General features: G+C 42.1%; 1 protein-coding gene across 1 annotated transcript in view; it reads right to left on the bottom strand.

Annotated features, from left to right (window-relative positions):
• cntn6 (contactin 6) overlaps positions 1-18487 on the bottom strand; it is a gene marked incomplete at both ends in the record, with an annotated part of 89084 nt that extends 70597 nt beyond the window's left edge. The window contains 7 exons of the mRNA XM_080462045.1: positions 1981-2165; positions 2392-2494; positions 3119-3322; positions 8870-8965; positions 10535-10710; positions 12256-12379; positions 18427-18487. Coding sequence (XP_080318171.1) covers positions 1981-2165; positions 2392-2494; positions 3119-3322; positions 8870-8965; positions 10535-10710; positions 12256-12379; positions 18427-18487 — 949 coding nt within the window. The remainder of the gene's footprint in view (positions 1-1980; positions 2166-2391; positions 2495-3118; positions 3323-8869; positions 8966-10534; positions 10711-12255; positions 12380-18426) is intronic.
• Positions 18488-19356: the final 869 nt, after the last annotated feature.

Genomic DNA, 19356 nt, shown 5'->3' on the forward strand with positions numbered 1-19356 from the left:
CTGCGTTTGGGTTCACCACCACGATCCCTGACACCGTGAAGCTTTCTACAAGCGTTTCTGAAGCGAATCTGAAGACCTTTCGAGGTCTACATTTATTGACTCTGCAGAAAGTTGGCCACTTCTGTGCACAATGAGCCTCAGCATCCGCTGACTCCGCTCTGTGATTTTTCATGGCTGAGCTGCTGTTGTTCTCAAAGGCTTCCACTTTGTTATAATACCGCTAACAGCCGATTGTGAGCAAATTTCACTAATCTTTGTAGAAAGTGTCTGCATTCTGACTTGCTCGATTTTATGCACCTGTGGCCATCGACTTAAATAGCTGAGCAAATACTTTTGGCAATATAGTGTAGAAAGAAGATGTAACTCAAGACAGAAAGCAACTCAACTTTAAATACTGTTCTATGTCCTACATCACCTTGGAATATATTCCTGCTGTTCGTCCTTCCACCGCATTTTGGTTTAATGGCTTCATCTTTTTAATTCGTTTTTAAATGCCTTTCCTTTGAAGCGCATGCTTTAAAACACCCTTGAATTACATTTATGTATGATATTTGCCTCACTAAAAAGCTTGCCGTTCGTTACCACAGGGATCTGTCATTCATTATTGAATGTTTAGAACCAGCTATGTCAAACCATAGGCTTCAGAACTCACTCAACAGGTGAACAAGGTCTCCAATGAAAACAGAAAAACAGGCCTTAATTTAGAGAGTGATCTTCATATTTTCCCTTTTTATTTACCACACACCACAAAAAAGGACACAGTGACTCATCTCACTTCTTCATCTGTGAATATCCACAGTTGACAGCATTTGATAAATTGAGACTTGCTTCAGTTTTTTCTTTTTAAAGACACTTTCTCCATTGGAGGAACTCTCCTGACATGCAAGAACTTTTCTTCTCTATGACATTAAATCCAGAGCACATGGGAAGTTTAGTAAAGTTTAAATCACTTGAGACGATTAAGACAACAGCCCAAGTGTGAAACCGAGGAAGTTTGATGAGGGTTGAAGAGCCTTCAGCTCCAGGAGTGAACTGATCCTTCCTGCACAATGTGTACCTTCGCCCTGTCCACTCAACCCTGGCCTCACTTTCCCCGGGTGCTTCAGCATTTATCTAATGCAACGTGTCCCTGATTCCAGTGATTCCCAGGAAACATTCATGTCTGTTTTGAAAACACCCGAGCGCCCGAAGAGAACTCTATCACTCTAGTCTCTAATGGAATACGTCGCCGGACTTAAGGAAATGTACAAGTTCCTCAAAATGTACAAGGAACTTTATGCAAACACATGCATGTACATGTTAACACAAGTCATTCTGAGAAGCTCTCTGGTTCGAATCCCATTAGTCACTGCCCTGGGTCCCTGAGCAAGGCCCTTAAAACTGATCAAGTCGCATAGGGAAAGACACTGAGCGTAGGACTTGAATTAAAACACATGGATGAACTGCTTCAGGACGCTATGAAGCAGGGAAGATTTAGCGGGTTTAACATTTGCTAAATCTGCAGACTCAGCTCTGCCGTTCGTCTCACAACATTCCATTTGGGAATTAAACAGGCTTCCTAATAGTATGATAGGAATAGTAAGACTTATTGCCAAGGAGCATGGTTACATTTGAATGATGTGCCAAATGATTTTCTTAACTTTTGTTAAGAACAGGGTTCAAATGGATTTCACTATGTAATATCTCTTTTTGTCGTCATCATGACTTTGTGGATTTCATGAATTTTGTTCTATTGAACACAGCTCTGTTTGTGTATGGTGGGCGACGTCTTCAATGTTATCTCACAAAACAAAAGATGCTTAAGTGAAATCAAATGCAGATTATCCAGATTAGTTTGGATTAATATAAGAATTTCCTCCAGAGAAAATAGTCATGCAAATCTGAATACGGAGTAATTATGAAAGACAGTGCTGGAAGGAAAGAAAGATGTTTTCCAGTCGTTTCCATGAAGCAGAGAGCAACATGTAACATCTTTCTTACTGTGGAACACAAGTTGCCCTCTGGCAGCATTCCGTCCTCTGCTGTTTTCAGCCACGCACTCGTACACGCCGGCGTCCTCTGGGCGAAAATATGGAATTTCCAGAACCCCACTGGAGTGGTTGATTTTAATCTTGCCGGGGAGTGGATTTCCATCGGCTCTTCCCCATGAAATGGCAGGCACGGGGCTGCAGAGGTCACGCACACGCACACACACACACACACACACACACACACACACACACACACACACACACACACACACAGAAAAAGGTCACGGTGACCACACGCTCCCACTCGCACCGACAGGAGAAGACTCCCGTCGTGCTGATGACTCAGCCACACAAAAATCTGATGGAGCATTGTTTTGTGTGTGTGTGTGTGTGTGTGTGTGTGTGTGTGTGTGATACTTACTTTCCCAACGCGAAGCATTCCAGCTTCACCGATGAGCCTTTAGCGATGTGAAGCGTGTCAGGAAACTGGACCTCCATCTTCGGTTCGTACTCGCCCATCACCACTGCGCAAGGGATAAATAGTAAATCACAGCAGTCAAAACACACACACACACACACACACACACACACACACACACACACACACACACACACACACACACACACACACAAAGAGCAGAGCTTGTGTATAATTTACACTGCATGTGAGAAGCGTGACAACATTAGCAGGGGTGCCTGCGTGGTGATGCCGTCTATGACGGCGTGTGGCTTAGCGGATGGATGAGTTTGGATTACATATCTGCCTCGGCTCCAATCTGAGGCACAACACATAAACGGCCCTGATGAGGTTTAGGATGGGAGGCAAGCTTCTTACTCTGTTTGATTGTCCGTGTGTGTGTGTGTGTGTGTGTGTGTGTGTGTGTGTGTGTGTGTGTGTGTGTGTGTGTACATTTCTTATGTAAATATGTGCCTTCATGCAGATACAAACTGTTGCCCGCAAACATAACCCTGTAGAGAGGCTTGCTCGGGGGGTGGGCGGGGAGGGGGTGGGTGACTCGTTCGGAAGTAAAAGCAAAAACAGTGTCACGCTCGAGACAAGCCATTTATCACAGAGTCTTGCGCTCCCTGCAGCGGAGCGTGTCAGTACGGTCCACAAGATAACCGAAAGGCGGACTGAGGGTGCTTACCGTCCCGGCGCACCACCACGGGGGTTGGAGAGCTGAGCACGGTGGCGTTGGTCATCATGTTTCTCACTGCACACGTGTAGTTCCCCGCGTCCGAGGCCTCCACTTTGGCGATGTACAAGTTGCCCGTTTTCTGCGAGATGAACCGACGGGCGTCCTGTTGCAGGAAGCTGCGCTGTCCATTGAAAACCCAGGAGTACTTGATCTCTGGATTTAGAGGAAAGAGCAAGGGAATCATTGTCGACACTTACATGTACATGACAAAACATCCTCCGATGCTGTGTTCAAGGCTTCATCTTGCCTCTACCCTTTGACCTCTCTGGCATGGGCGACTACCGGGAGATAAACCTCCAGCGTAGCTCTGGGGGTATATGAGACCCAGGAGCCCGCCAATCACTGGAAATCCTTCAGCGATCCCGGAACAGACAGGAGTGGCTTCCCCTACTTGCCTGATGGCATGACTGATTTAAATAGCTTGATTTCATCAGCATCAGATAAGGGCAGTAATATCTCTCTTCTTTGCAATAAATTTCATGTTGTTGGAGAAATGCTGCTCAGTCCAAAGTTGTGAGCATCACAAACACCCGGAGCGTAAAGACAAGTGAAGTCATTTTGGACAGAGGTGATTAAACATCATAGAGCAAATCTTTACCCCTGGACCCCAAACTTTGTATCCTGGCTCTATTACCCTATGACCCCTGTCTTTAATAAAGAAGAGATTAAAATCATGGATACGTGTAGATTACAAGTAAAATGAACAATTGCTAAAAGTTGGAAAACTATACATGGTCCACGAATCGACATGTGGTTTAAAGAGATGTCCTCGATGATATCTATGGAAAAACTAACCGACACAAACTGCATGTCTTTGATCAAGTCTTATTTTCTTTGAAATCACACAAATGTTGGTAACTTACTACAACAGGAGAGTGTGGGGGACTAGGAAACCCGGGCTGCCACAGATTTGCACACTTTTGTTTTCTTTTGTTCTGTCTTCCAGTTTAAAATTTTCAGTTTTTCAATCCCAAGGATTGGTCGCACTTTTTTTTCTCCTGTTTGTCTGTCTCTTGAGTTTTGTTGGGTGTCATGTGAGAATTTGTGAGGGTGGTGGAGCGGGGGTTGTTTAGGAAATAGCTTTCATTTATTTTCATTTGTTTATTTGGATGGGACAGTGCATATCGATGAATAAGCCATCTCTTCACAAGCTTACCGCAAATATGCCCAATTTAACAGAAGGCTAATTTCCATCCGTTGTCCCACATAAAACCAAACAAGGTTAGAAACATATAAAACAATAAAAACATAAAAACAATATGGCAAAAAAAAAAGACAAAGATGATAAAATTATTCTTCTTAAAAACCTACCATAAAATGAAATAAAGTGCTTACTCAGCAGTCTCACACAGGTAAAGCTTCTCTTTTTTTTGTTTAGTTCTTTTTACATATTTTTAATGTGCACGATTATCCCAGTGATCACAAGTCTGGTTGTTAATCAGCCATGTCTTGTACTGTTTTTCTTTAAAACTGACAAAGGTGGTGCTTTCTCAAATAATTGGAGATAATGTCCCCCAGTTGATCTGTGGATTGATTTACTAAATGTATTCAGTGTTTTCTAACTGTAAACTAAAAATAAAAAAAAAAACACTCAGAGAAGGAGATAACGCTGTGATTTACTAACGCTTTGTAAAAGAACAGCGAAAACACAACAAGTTCACTATTCTCACTTAAAACATCTTGTGAATAGGGACATTCGTCAGAGAAACCCACGATACACCACAATAATACACGGATAAGCATATTATTAAGACAGGCCTTTGAAGAAGGAGATGAGATATTTTTTTAATTCTCACAACGAGTAATATTGTCCTATTTTTAGAGTTGTAACTGCAGTCAATTACTTCTTCAGTAACATAGAAGAAATTGGCTCTCGTACCAAGGATCAGATAAAATATGAACTTAAATTACCGAAAAAAAACTATCCATTATAACATGTAAAACTATTCTCCAGAATGTGAACTATATTACAGACATGGCTCGTGTTGATTTACTCTACTTTCTTGGTTATTGCAAAACCAGTTTATTTTTGAACCAGTCTCAGATACACGGAATTCTTCATGAAAAGAAACACAAAACATGATGTCCATGTATCAGTTGGGATAAATGAATGAGCCATACTACATCCATTACACCTTCAGATCATATTATGTCTTTTTGTTTGGGTGCAAGGGACTAAAACCAAGATGGAAGCCAAAATGCTGGTGAACTAGCAGGAAAAAAGATTGTGGCATTTTGCAGTTATCTCCTCCAAGCGGACCAATCAAAGGTGGAAATGTTTGGCCGCAGTTGCAGCAGACATGTTTGGCCCCCGAACAAAAACAGCTTTTTCAGGAGAAGGAGCTCAAACGGGCTGAAGCACGGTGAAGGAAATGTTCTGGTTTGGGGGTTGCCTCACTGCCTCGGGGCTCAGGCATGCTCGCAGTCATTGGTTCGGCTATGAACTCCACATCATAGTAAAGAGTTGCTTGAAGTAAAACGTGATGCCATCTGTGCAGAAGCTGAAGAAGGAGCGGCTTTTCAAAAACAAGGAAGACCCTAAGAACACAAAGAAATCCACCAGAAAATGTTTCAATAGGGAAAAATGGAGAATTAAGAAATGTCCTATTCAAAATCTAGGAGAGAAAGACACTGGAATGTTATAGATTGATTTAAACCTGGCAGTATCTGCAAGGAAATATTTGAATTATTTTATGAGCAAAAATCTTAGTTATGCAAAATATTTACACATACCCTATGTGCAACACATCAGATTTTTTCTATGTATATTGCACTGTCCCTGATAAATAAATAAATTGAAATTGAAATTTTCACGAGGTAATTTTGGCTAAAGAGGCTGACACTCAAATCCAATGCCAAGAATGTGCCTAATTTGTACTCTAAAGAAGATCACATCTTTTTACTGTTGTTAGGTATAACTAGGTTGCTTGTTGAAATATGTAAGAAACTACAGGCATTTCAATTAAGTGCCATTCATTTGGATTGTTTCTCACAGTCCCGAGGTGTTGCCTCCCACTTTTTATTTAACTGAAACAGTTTGCGGTCTAATTATCCAATTTAAAGCTTCTTGAAGGCTTTGGACTGAAGCACCACAGAGAGGAGCTGCAAAGGAAGAAAAGAGGTTTCAAGGAAACGTATGACAAATAATTAGACTTGGACTGATTTATTGCCAAGGGAGGATGACGACACAGCATCAACCTACACAGAGGCTGGACCTTAACGTAATCCACTGCATGGTGTACGACAATGCAAGTCAACCTCTTCCTTCTTAGTGCGAGCTAATAAATCCACGGTAGATTTCTGGCTGAACGTTTTAAGACCAAGTTGTCATGATTATTTGAGGTGGTTTTGCTCAGTTTGACAGTATTAGTTACGACTCACCTTTTTGTGACACATGCTAGTCTACATCGCTTCACGTAATTGTTCAGCCTAAAAATGCACTGATTGCACTTTTTTAAAGGATAAGTACACGTACAAGTACTAAACTTATAGCACTTGTCAATACCAAATGAAGATACAAGTTCTTATAAAATGGAGCAAAGCCTAATTCATACTCACGATGCAAACAATAGGTTAATGCTATGCATTGCCGAAACGCTTTAGCATGTAGCATGTAGCATGTAGGAAGGCAGCAGCTGTTTGCATCTATAAAGTTGTATTACCGCCATCAGCTGGTTCTATCTACAGTATCTACATTTTTCCCACCGCTCTCGTCGTCCTTGATGACTTCTTCTTCTTCACTTGTGTTCAACAGCAGTTGGCATCCATGAAGTTGCACTACAGCCATCTGCTGGTTCCAGCTAGTCCATACCATTCCCACTGCTCCCCCCCCAGAAAAAGAAAGTAAGAAAGAAAGAAAGAATCGGCTAACTCTGATGGTCCAAATGTCACTGGTGATCAACTTGCTGGTTCTCCTCTTTCACGTACCCGTGTGCGACATTGTTGATGCATGACATCTTGTAATACTCGAATCGGGGAGCTTTCACTCGTACTCCGTGCAGTATCAGACCTGATACCGCTATCGGCGCATCCCTTCTCTGACTGCTGCTCAGCTATTGAGAAATCCACCAACAAGGAACAAGCTGGAGGCTGCTTAATCTATATTGTAATACCACTTTGTTCCACCAGGTGGTACAATGAGTCATTACACAGATCTAGCACTACTTCCCCTGCCCCACTTCAGGGGCAAATATGCAGCCAGCTGAAGCGCTGAAGCTCTGTAAAACAGAAACTCGCTCCTACTACACATAGTAATAATTAAACCTTACAAAACATCCCTTTAAATGTAATATTTCTATTATTGTAAATATTTGTGAATAGCGTATTTTATAGAACCCAAAACAACAGTGTGAGAAAACAATAAGGATGTATATGCAGGGAGGAGAAAAAGACAGGAGCGAGAAAAGTCTGCATTGACTGCAGAATGAACTTGGCTGTATTAGAGACATTCTGCAGTCAACCTCTTTGACTGGGCAGACGGTAAAAAGTCCCACTCGTTTCCATGAGGGAAAACCGTGGATTAAAATCATTACAAGGGAAGTCAGGGCAGAAACTGACAGACCTTTCATGATTAGGGACTATCAGAGAGCGGGTCTGTTGAAGAGCTGCAGTCTCACAGCAACAGAGGACTTACAGGCACACAATCTTATGTGTTCTGACAGAGTTTAAGGCTCAGCGCTGCCCGGCATTAGGCTGGCTACCTATTGATTACTGGAAGAAGCTTCAGACTGGTCCTCCTTCAATAGGGTGCAACAATGCCTTCCTCAAGTGGCCCATCAACAAGCGTTAAAGAAGCTATGACATCTTCTAAACCTTGTAGTAGTCAAGAAATAAAAAAGCAACATTTTCTGCCATTTTTCAATTCTAAAACACCTCAAGCCAGCATTATCGTGTTTCGCAAATCCCATCAACTGTGTGACTATGTGCTTAAGAGGAAATAAAGAGACGGTGGATTTTAAAAGAGGGGAGGGAGGGGAGGCCAGAGGGCAAATTGCTAAAGTGCGGCGTCCCACGTGGCTGTAGGATCCAGCTGGAGACAGAAGAAGTGGAAAGCGGCTAGCGCGCTGGCGTGAAATTGTGCTGGTGGGCACCGAGCGGCTGCGGGAGCGCGGACCACTTTGAGGGTCCGCTAATCAGTAGCACACAGACACACGAGCCGACTCGCAGCTGTGCCACAGGATAAACGCTCCCGCGGCCACAGCAGCCACCAGCAGCCTTTATTACCCCAACAGATAACCTGCCCACATCCACTTGGTGGGGGGGGGGGGGGGGGGGGGGTAGTTGAGGAAGTGAAGTGAAGCACAGGAGACTTTATAGATGACAGCATGGTCACACATCATATGGGCGAGAAAAGTGAGCTCTAGGTTAAGAAGCGTGAGGCTATGAACTATAGATGAAGGCATTGGTCTGGCGAGGTACAGTTGAGGCTGAGCATTAACAAAAAATAGTTCTCTGACAGATAAGTGGGAAGAGAGACATTGTCGTGAGTTTGAAAATGAGAAGCAGGGGAGAGAGAGAGAGAGAGAAGGGAGGGAGGGAGAGAGAGGGAGAAGAAGTGTGTAGCTACAAAAACAAAAGAGACAGCGTGGTGTAACAGGGAGATAATAAGCAGCCGAGTGAGGAACAATAAAGATTGCTGAGGCAAGCAGGAGTGTGAGACTACAGCAGACAATGCAGAAGAGTTAGGACGGCGCGTCATACCTCCATAATGGGGCGGCGGGCCGCAGAGCAGAACCACGGCCTGACCCTCTCTCACCGACACCGTGTTCCTCGGCTTTTTGCTGAAGTTCTGCAGAACTGTTGAAAAAGGAAATAAAGCATCCGAGTTCTCAGTGTTTGACAGCAGTGATAACTTTTACCTGGCGGTGACATCCAGGGAAGGGCTTTTCATTCTGCAGAGTACTTCCCTGACACTGCCTTCACAAGCCAGAACCAACATACTACCCCCTTAGTCTCCTAACTTACCACCCCCACTCTCGGTAATATTGCAAGGCGCGCAAGGGATCAGGCAAAGGAGAGTGCACCAAAAACACCCCCCCCCCGCCAATTGAGCTTTAGAGATTACTTTCACCTTTAATTAAATGCCGCTGAGCTGCATGAGAGAATAAACAGCAGGAAGACATATCAATCCCAACGTCTGAGAAATACCACCAAGTCACAGGAGGGGATCAAGCAAATATCAGCAGTGGTCAAATCAGTGCTCAACTGATTAAAAAATTTCCCCCAGCCTGCCCCATGGTGAATTTGAGACATGCAGGCTTCATTCCTTTATGCATTACGTTACAGCTAGGGACTAATGTAAGACAGCTAAGACATTTTCAGTCACAGACAAAATCAAGCAAAATACCTGCCGAGGTTTGAATGTTGGAGTTTTGTGATGAACGTTTGATTCAATTCTGGATGGTAAAAGTCCTCTGCTTCAGCATTTGAAGGCATCAAGATGAATGAGAGAATTACTGACCAATCAGAGGCTGCCTTTCAAAAGGTATATACCACGATCACAAGTAGTGACGGCCATTATACCCAAACTTTAGATGCCTTTAAACAACCCGTCCGCTATTGTTTTGGCCGTCTTTACTGAAAATTGACCAGGAGAATATGGACTGGAAGTCATGACACTCTGGAGGCAAACATTGTTGTTATTGTCCATTTACTTGTGCATATGCAGAAGAACTGTTTACGACAGTAACAGCATTTCAGAATACTTCCGTTCTCCATGTTTCTACAGAGACGGAGCACTTTCCAAAAGTTTCACCTGGGAAGCCGTTTTCAAAAAGGTCTGCATTTTCAGTGTCTCCATTTTCACTTAATGTTCTCATGTAAATGGGTTATCACTCATAGCCAAAAGGTCTACCACATTTTCTAGCATTCAGGGTCATAGTAGAATGAATATGTTGGGGTTTTCTTTATATGAAAAGTAGATATAGAAATTTGTAATTAATACCACAAAGATCAAAATCTGTCTTGTGACTCACATGTTGTGTTTTGTTCTCAACAGAGTCATTTAAAACACAGATGAAGTCTTTTCCATTGTTTATTTAAAAGAATGTTTATCACTTGAATGGGGCAGATGACGCCCTCTGTTGGCCATATCAATTTTGACAGGAACAGCTGAGCAATGAATCCACATTAATGATTGGCTACAGTGGCTATGATAGGTTCAGATCAACTATTATGACGTGGAAACTGTAAATCTTAATAGTTGAGTCAAACCAAATGCCCAAACATCAAACTAACGATAATAAATCATCAGTTTCTGCATCCCTGTTTTAAATGATTGTATCCTAAGCAGCCATTCAGGACATCAGGACAAGTCCAGGGTGCAAACAATTGAATGTGTAACAATGCATTGGAACATTTACTCACATGCAAACTGGACTTTGGCCTCTCTGCTCACCACCGTGCCGAATGTGTTGGCAGCGATGCACTGATACACTCCTTCATGATTGATGACGTGAGGGTTGCTGATCAACAGGTTTCCCTCGACCAGGCTGTAGTTCACATCTGAGTCTGTGTTTATGTCCTTCCCATCCACTTTCCACCTACAGAGGAGTAAAAAAAAAAATCACCATTTTCACCACAAGGTCAATTTAAAATAATGGGCAGACATACGAGCTACATTTAGATTAAGGATGCTAAATGTGATCAAAGTATGACTGATACGTTTATTAACAGCGAGCTGGATCCTGTGGCGGCACACAGCGAGCTCGGTCCCGCAGTCTACCGTCTACAATACGTGTACAGCAGTGTGTAGATAGATGCTACGTACTGATCTAAGCGTACTGTAGACGCAGCAGTATCCCGGAGCCTTCATGGCTCTTGGTGGTGTGCGTAACATCAATGCAGAGGCTATGTGGAGGTGGTTTGTGGCAAAGCCTTTCAGTATCGTCTGCGTACGGAGTAAGAATTAGGCTTTATGGAATTTAATAAGCGTCTGTATCGATACTCGGTATCGGTAAGTGGCTAAAGGTTAGTACTCATACTTGAACTTGTCTATTAAAAGTGGTATCGTGCATCTGTAATGTTAAATAGTTCAACAATCAGAATAAGACAAAAAAATTAAAATGTGGATATGAATCTTAGCTTTATTAGATGAATGCAGTGTCATATGATATTTGCACCATTTCATGCGACGCTGTGGCGGGGTTCGCTCCCGTTCCAAGAACAACCACCGTAATTCCAAATGGCAAGTCGACTTTTTCCTTTTATTGTCCCCCAAACAGTGCCGGTGCTCGATATTTACAGTGAGAAAAAATATTTACAATAAGAACAGAAAAACCAGACCATGATCCCAGCTCTTCCTTTAGCTGGGTGGGTTTGAAAAAAACAGTTCTATTCTGAGTCGTATTGCTCTACAGTGCAACTTCAAGTAATGACTCCCGTCTGCAGCTTTGCCTACTGCTTTTATACCGTTATGCCCCTCCCAGGGGTGTGATTGAGTCCTCTGCACCAATCATAATTTCATAACACAAATAATAGTCACATCCTACTTTTAGGACACTTCATTTTTCGAATAAAATGAACAAAAACATTTTCCAAATAAAGTCACGTAACAATTCCTTTTATAAACAAAAATTAACAGTTAAACCAAACACCAAATGATCACATGACCCTAAAGTCCCGCTCAGGCTTCGTTATAAACCCGGGGTTATCTCCACCCCGTCTTGCCTGTCACCATCTCCGCAGCGTCATGTCACCTGGTAAGTGTTGTGTGTGTGTGTGTGAGGATGTTTGAATGTTTGCGCAGGTAAAACATAGCCAGTCCAAGTGTGCACCCCTGGCTGACTATGCTAACAGGTGGGGAACGAAAGATGAATTCATTGAATGATGTCATGCGAAATACGGAGGGGAATGAGGAAATGAGTGTCGCGTGTATCGTGGTGTGCCGTCTGCTACGCAGGGCGTGTGTGTGTGTATGCGTTCGTGTGTCACTGCGCGTTCACTGACCGAGTGTCTCCGCTACCTGCGTAACAGCAGGGCGGAGTGCGGGCGAGCGCGTGCGTGTGTTGCCCCGTCGCTGATGGAGCCGCTCCATCACAGACGCACTGTAATCTTGATTTAAGATAAAAACTGCGGCAGCGACTTACCTATAATGTGGAGGTGGATTCCCCTTCGCTTTGCAATTAATAAACACCTGCTTGTCATCAGTGCTCATAGGGAAAATGCTGTCACTCGGTTCCTGGGTGAAGACAGGGCCATGGCGTGTATTCTCTGTTTAAAAAAAATCAAAACAAAAATCACTGTAGCAGGTGATCGTAAAGTGAAACAAAAGCACTCAAAGCTCGGTAAAATTTAGGTAAACTCTACACTCACAATAATTAGCTGTCAACGGGGCTCTCCAAGTAGATTGTGCATTTAATAAAGCCTCTTGTGCACATGTCATGAGGCAGATAATATATTATGATGATAGAGCAATTAACAAAGGCCAACCCTGCAGCTTATTTCATGCGATCTCGGCCGACAAATGTGACAAATTTCCCCCTACATTTTGGGAAAGATTCAGGTTCCGTCTACATGCAAACGCTGCTGCTGCGCATGTACACCATGGTCGTAGTCAATAGTTGTTCTGCAAATGTGCTAATGGATGGACAATAACAACAATGGTGGCCACCAGGGTGTCATAAAACTACCAAGTCCCATATTCTCCTATAGTTGAAAGTCACCCGTAATAACAATCCAACTTTGTTGTCTGGCCACACAAATGCCCATGTACTTGCCATAGTTACCGTTTGTGGCGTATTGTTCTATGCATGCATGTGTGTACTACCAACACCTACATGAAAAATACAGCGTTTTCAGTCTTTCCGCCATTTCCATGGAAATGGACATTGTTTACAAAATGTTACAGATTAAATGCAAAAGTTTTTCCGAAACAAAAATGCAAAAATGATACAAATTATTTGAAATGCTGTTGTGTAAACGGGGCCTAATTTAAACTCCGACAGAGGAAAATAAACAAGACTATTACAAAACTGTTGAGATCATTTTAGTGCTACAACATCAACCTAAGGTCACTCAGCTTGGATTCCACTTGAGGTTGGGTCAAGAGCATGATTAGACTTTGGACAGGCATACATCTCTTTATATGGCATCTTGTAATTCAAACTGTGTGTCAGGACAAAAACCAATCTGAGAAGTCCTAGAAAGCCTCAGTAGGCGATAAAACTGTGGACGCTGGGCATAGATCATGGTGAGGGCATAAAACCATGTCTAAAGCTCGGAGGGTTCCCTGAGGCTCAGTGGCCTCAATAAAGTGAAGTTGAGTTTCAAACGACCGGGAGCGCCCTGACACTCAGGTGTCTCGATAGCGTCAGAAAGTGATCAATTTGTAGGATCATGTTTTCAATCAGCGCTTAATTTTCTCGACTTAACGATAATGATAAAGAACAGGACTTCCTTTTAAAGAAAGTTAAATAACACTTTTTAAAATTTCATTTCAGTGGCTCTGAGCACCGTTGTGTGTGTAAACAGAAACCCCAAAATCGATGAAACTTTTACATTTTCATTTGAGAACCTTACTCTATGAAAAGCATGGAAGGGCTTTAGGGGACGTCTGTGGATTCACCAAAGTATTCAACAGAGATCACGCTTGTAGTTTGCTTAAAAATAAAAAAAAATAAAAAGTTGTCATGTCTGGTTTAAAACAACTTCTGCCATTAAAAATGTGCTGGGGAACAGATAAGCAACTCAAGAAACCTTTGAAGAGAAAGCTGTGAAGTGGCTCCACCAAAGTAAAAACACAGCACCGACCGAAAACATCTGAACCAAGCAAACACCACGATGTGACAGGCCTCAGAACTGCTGTCTCAACCACTAACCCGAGACATACCTGCAGCAGTCTAAATCTTTAAAAATACTCTTGGTGATGTCTGAACCGGTAGAACACTTCATACAGCTCACCACACAAGGTTGTTAAGGAAGATATGCCATTTGTACTGCATAATATATGAGCTACTGTACATATCAAAAATTGATGTCCAATACCGTTAAGGTTGATAATAAAATGCTGGAGTTAATGCAAAGCAGAAAAAAAATCAGGCAACTGCTTCTTCCTACTTTGGTCTCAACCAAGAGAACTCCCCTCCAAGCATGAAACTGCTCCAAACCATATACCGCGTTTATAGACACGCTTGATAGACAGTTTCCCCATTTCGTCCTGCGAAGCTTGACAAGATCTGTCAAGCAGACAGAGATAAACTGCCCAAATCTTAGTGTGCAATGCCTGCACAGACAATCCCCCACCCCCCTCCTAAAAAAAAATATATATATATATAGATATATATATATATATATATATATATATATAGATATATATATATATATATATATATATATATATATATATATATATATATATATATATATATATATATATATATCTGACAATGGAAAATACTGCCACTAGAGTGTATCCATATTACTGTTATGTGGATTGGAAAACTTCAGTCAATGACATGCTTTGATTAACTTGCTTAAAACGTGTTTTAACTGTTCATTAATTCTATTTTGCCTTTATAATGATGATCGAACACGTTAGCTTCACTACTCTTTATATATATTCACATCTAAATTTTATATCTGGAGCTTGTCAAAGTTCACGTTTCATTTTTTAATAGTAATTTAACTTGTATAATGTATGCTTTAAAGAGGTTGTACTTAATTCACTCAGTCATAGGTGTACTTTAAGTGTAACAAAATGACCCAATCAGAGTGCAGTCTCTATTTCCCTTTAAGAGCCAGGTGCAAATACACTTTGGTGCATCGCTATTACTATGAGGGCCATTTGGCCAAGCAGCAGAAAAGAAGCCACTGCTGATTATAAATTTGACTTCAAATGGCTTTAAGACAAAATAATAGCAAATATGCAGAGCTGAGGTCTTTAATGCCTAGCAACAAAACCAGATATTGTATACTAAATAATCACCAACAAAAAAAAAATAGTAAAAATGGCTATGGAGGAAAGCAGATGCATTCTAAAAAAAGACATTTATTGCTCTAAAATCTAAATTCAAGCAGATGTAAAAGGATTTTTTTATTGAACCCCTTAGAGAAATAATTTCTTTGCATTGGTCCCTTCGGATTCATTGTAAACATTAACTCCACATGGTAGGAGCAGTGGGCTGCTACGGAGCAGTGCCCGGGGAGCTGCTGGGATCAAGTGCCTTGCTCAGGGACCCACAGTGGGATTCAAACATGCAAACCCCTGAAGACACTCTGGACACAATTTTGACTCAATCTGGACTCCATTGTTGTGTAAATCAGTTGACCTTGGTCAATAGCAATCCCTTTTTGTCATCAGCCAACGATTATGGTCTCAAACTATACAACTATATAACTACTACAAAGTCACACTTGCCTTTGAAAAGAAAAGCCAAAATGTAAACAAAAAAGAAAAGAAAAGTATGTCACTACTTCCGGAAGCAGCTATACTATACTATACTAACTATAATGTGAACCGTTCAAAGCTGTGTTGCATGTCAAGAGTGATTAGAAAGATTAACAAGTACCCTCAGCGAGATGATTGAGTTATGTCTTCATTTCCTCATTGTTCCAACACGAGTGAGATAACCTGGTTAAGGTGTTTCTGTGAGAGTACAGGTGACCTGCTCTGGTTTGAATGTAATAAGCAGACAGGCTAGAAAGCATGCTGTCCATATTTGTGTGTGTGTGTGTGTGTGTGTGTCTGCTCTGTCAAGCTTGTTGTTTTGCTTTGCTCCAGCCAAACTATCAATACACTGGAGTAATTAACCGATGTTGCACTAATTACTCCTGTGAAATCCAACGTTTCTCCAATAGATGCACGCTCACACACACACCGATACACCACCACCACCCCCACCCCCTCCCCCTCCCCGCCCCCCCCCCTCCCCCTCCCCCGACACCGATGCGTGCTCTTGAAAAATGGTTCATTTTTCTTCTTCCTTCTGCACACTTGAGAGGATGAGATGTGTATTATTCTTTTTCCTGCGCGCCTCTAACCTTGACTAGGACAAAGCGAGTTCTCCCTCCCACCACATCATCAACGCCATCATCACCATCATCATCATCACCAATCCTAATGAGAGTGGGAGTCTTTGCCTCAGGTAAGGGTTGTTTCCCCAGCCTCTGAGGGAGGCGCTTCATTTTTTACCCTGGTTGCGGTGTCCTTTAAATTAAACAAATTAATGAACCTTTAATAGCCGGGCTGTTTCACCTGGGAACTGATGGAGGGAAGAGAAGGCCTGCCCTGTAAACACACCGACCGGACTGACCACTAGCCCACGCAAACACACACGTACACAGATTCTGTTTAATTACGTTTCACAGGAGTGTGCTAACACACGGTAAGTCCTCCTGCGCTACTACGTGATAAACCCCAGTAGAAAACGCTGACTGCGGACGAGGCGTTAAATCAATAAAAATGGACGCATAAAAAAACAAAACAAAACAATACAACAGACCCCCACTCCATATGCTGTATAAATTTAAATATATTTGTTTGATGACTTGTAAACGCTTGGCTTGAGTCGAGTACATAATATATCCCTCAGTTGTGACCGAGGACATTAAATCTTCTACGCTGCACAGGAATATAAACATGAAGCCAGAGAGTGCTCTGAAAGGGTTTTGTTTTTTTGTTGTTGTTGTTGTTTTTAAATGCCCTTGGCTGTAACTCAGGCAGGTAGTTGGGAAATCCCAAAGTATGATGTCATTCTGCTTCACCTCAGTACTACTGGGAATGCATAGTCCAGCACAGAGCGGAGAATGAGTGTGGATGATTTTTTTTTTTTCTTTTTCCTTTACAGTACTTGGCCACATTTCATGTAAGTGGCAGCAGCTGAACATAAAGCAAGTAAATTGCATAATAAAACAGGCAAGGCATGAAAAGACAAGTGGCAGCAAGGACTCTTCGATAAGCTCGTCCTTTCTTGGGTGGAACAGTGTGTCGTGCTCGGAGGTAAGAGGTTGCGGATTACAGGAGTCAATCCAGACGGAGAAACACGGACGAATTTAGCTTGAAAAGTGAAAATGACAAACTTCTGTTGCGGTTTGGGCGTCTGTTTACACAACGGTGCTTAGAGCTACAGAAAAAGCACATTTTTGAAAACAGCTTCCAAGATAAAACTTCTAGAAAACGCTCTCTGTTCGTGTTTTTTTTTTCCTGTTAAATATTTTGTTTTTGTTAATTTCAGACATTTTAACAAAGATACAAAAACAGAAAATACAGATATATACAATAAGAATCTCTTCATAATCATTCAAATCTATCTATCTATCTCTCTCTCTCTCTCTCTCTCTCTCTCTCTCTCTCTCTCTCTCTATCTATCTATCTATCCTGTACACACACACACACACACACACACACACACACACACACACACACACACACACACACACACACACACACACACACACACACACACACACACACACACACACATGCATTCACATATGTACACACACACACAAATATATATGTATATATAGACAAACATGTACATGGAAATCTATACACAAAAAGTAAATAATAATAATAATTTATCTTTGGGTATCTGCCTAATTAGACATATATAGTTATATGCATATCTACATAAACACATATATCCAGTTCAACATGTCTGACAAGGGGTAGAAAACGTTGCTGCTGGCATGCGCACCATGGCCGTAACAAAACGATCTTCTGCAGATGTGCGTGTCGATGCATCGACAAGAACAGTGTGGCTTCTAGATTTAATCATAATTTAATAATCCCCTTGGGGAAATTGTTTTTTCCACATTGACCCATCATATTGCAGTGCTTTGGGGCACTGATGGGGGTCAAGGGTCATGCTCAGGAACCCACAGTCCTGACCTCTCTGCAGTGGGAATCGCCGTCATCCAAATAAATGTTTGTGTACTCGCCATAGTTAAAGTTGAAAGTGTATTGCTCCGTGCGCCGTGTGGTTTCATTACAAAAGCAAACAACACCCAACATCAAAACTATGTTGCTTTCAGTGTTTCTGCCATTGTTGTCTGAGCAGACATTCCCACAACGTTGGCATGTGAACAGGAAACTTGTCTGAAAAGAAAATGCACAAACGATGCATTTTCACTTGAAACACTGACGAGGCCCGAGATGAGTCCTTTTTAACTAGTAGAAGCTGCACATCTAAACTCAAAGGCCACGTATTTGACTGTCTTTTACGCATTTTGTGTGAGCCAAACATGCATGAGCCACAGCGTCCCCGTGAGCCATGTATCAGGTGTCGAGAGAAGGCGACTTTAGCTTGGCATCTCACCGGCGAGGCACGCTTTGAGTGACAGGAGGATTAACAGTTCCCATGGCAACAACATCTTCATTTCCCAAGGTCAAAGAATCTGCTTCTTCCCATCCACTTGCACGGGGCGCGGCGGGTCTTTTCACAGGCTCCTTCGCTTGGCTCTGGGAAAAGGGAAGAAAAAAGGAAGGAAAGTGAGAACCGTGGAGATGAGAGGATATGGCATGAACCCTTCGCTGGGGAGCGGGAACCTTTCTTTTGAAATTGAAAGGGGGGGAAAAAAAGGGAACTCGATGAGCAGTGGTGAGCAAATGCTAATTAATTCAACCGAATAAGCAGAGCCAAAGTCCCACACCAAAGGGCCAGCTTGCAGCTGATATTTACTGTGTGCATGTTGTTGCGACACAATGTCCCAGAAGCAAGTCAAGAAAAAAAAAAAACAACAGAAGAAAAAGAAGAAAAATGGTCTCTGCAGCAGCAACAGATGTGTAGAGCATCTCGCCAAAGTTAATGTTTCGAAAGGAAATGTACATATTGACTAACAAAACGTGTGATGTGTTAAGAGTGTATGAAAAGGAGCGTAGAATGAATGAAGACAGAGGAGAAGAGGAGAGAATAAGGCAGAATATCTCCGGTGGATCAAGATGCCAGGAACTATTGATGTTTACTTTAAAAGGAGAAGAGAAGAAGCTCTCAACACTTGGCCAGACCCTGACAATTACTATGACCATGAATTCTACAGTAACAATGAGTGAGGGAGCTTTTGCTTTGGCAGACGCTGCTAAACTCAAGGAGAATTTCAAGGAAATTTTTTTGGGAGCTACACTTTTATCAAAACATCTCATTTCTAAGCGATTTGTGAGCTGACAGATTTACAGTAGCCCACTACATGAAAACCTGATATCTTTCTAAAGTCTGAAAATCTTGCTTGTGTGAAACAGGCATCTAGGT

Source organism: Lipophrys pholis, assembly GCF_963383615.2.
Source record: "Lipophrys pholis genome assembly, chromosome: 4".
NCBI classification, from domain to species: Eukaryota; Metazoa; Chordata; class Actinopteri; order Blenniiformes; family Blenniidae; genus Lipophrys; species Lipophrys pholis.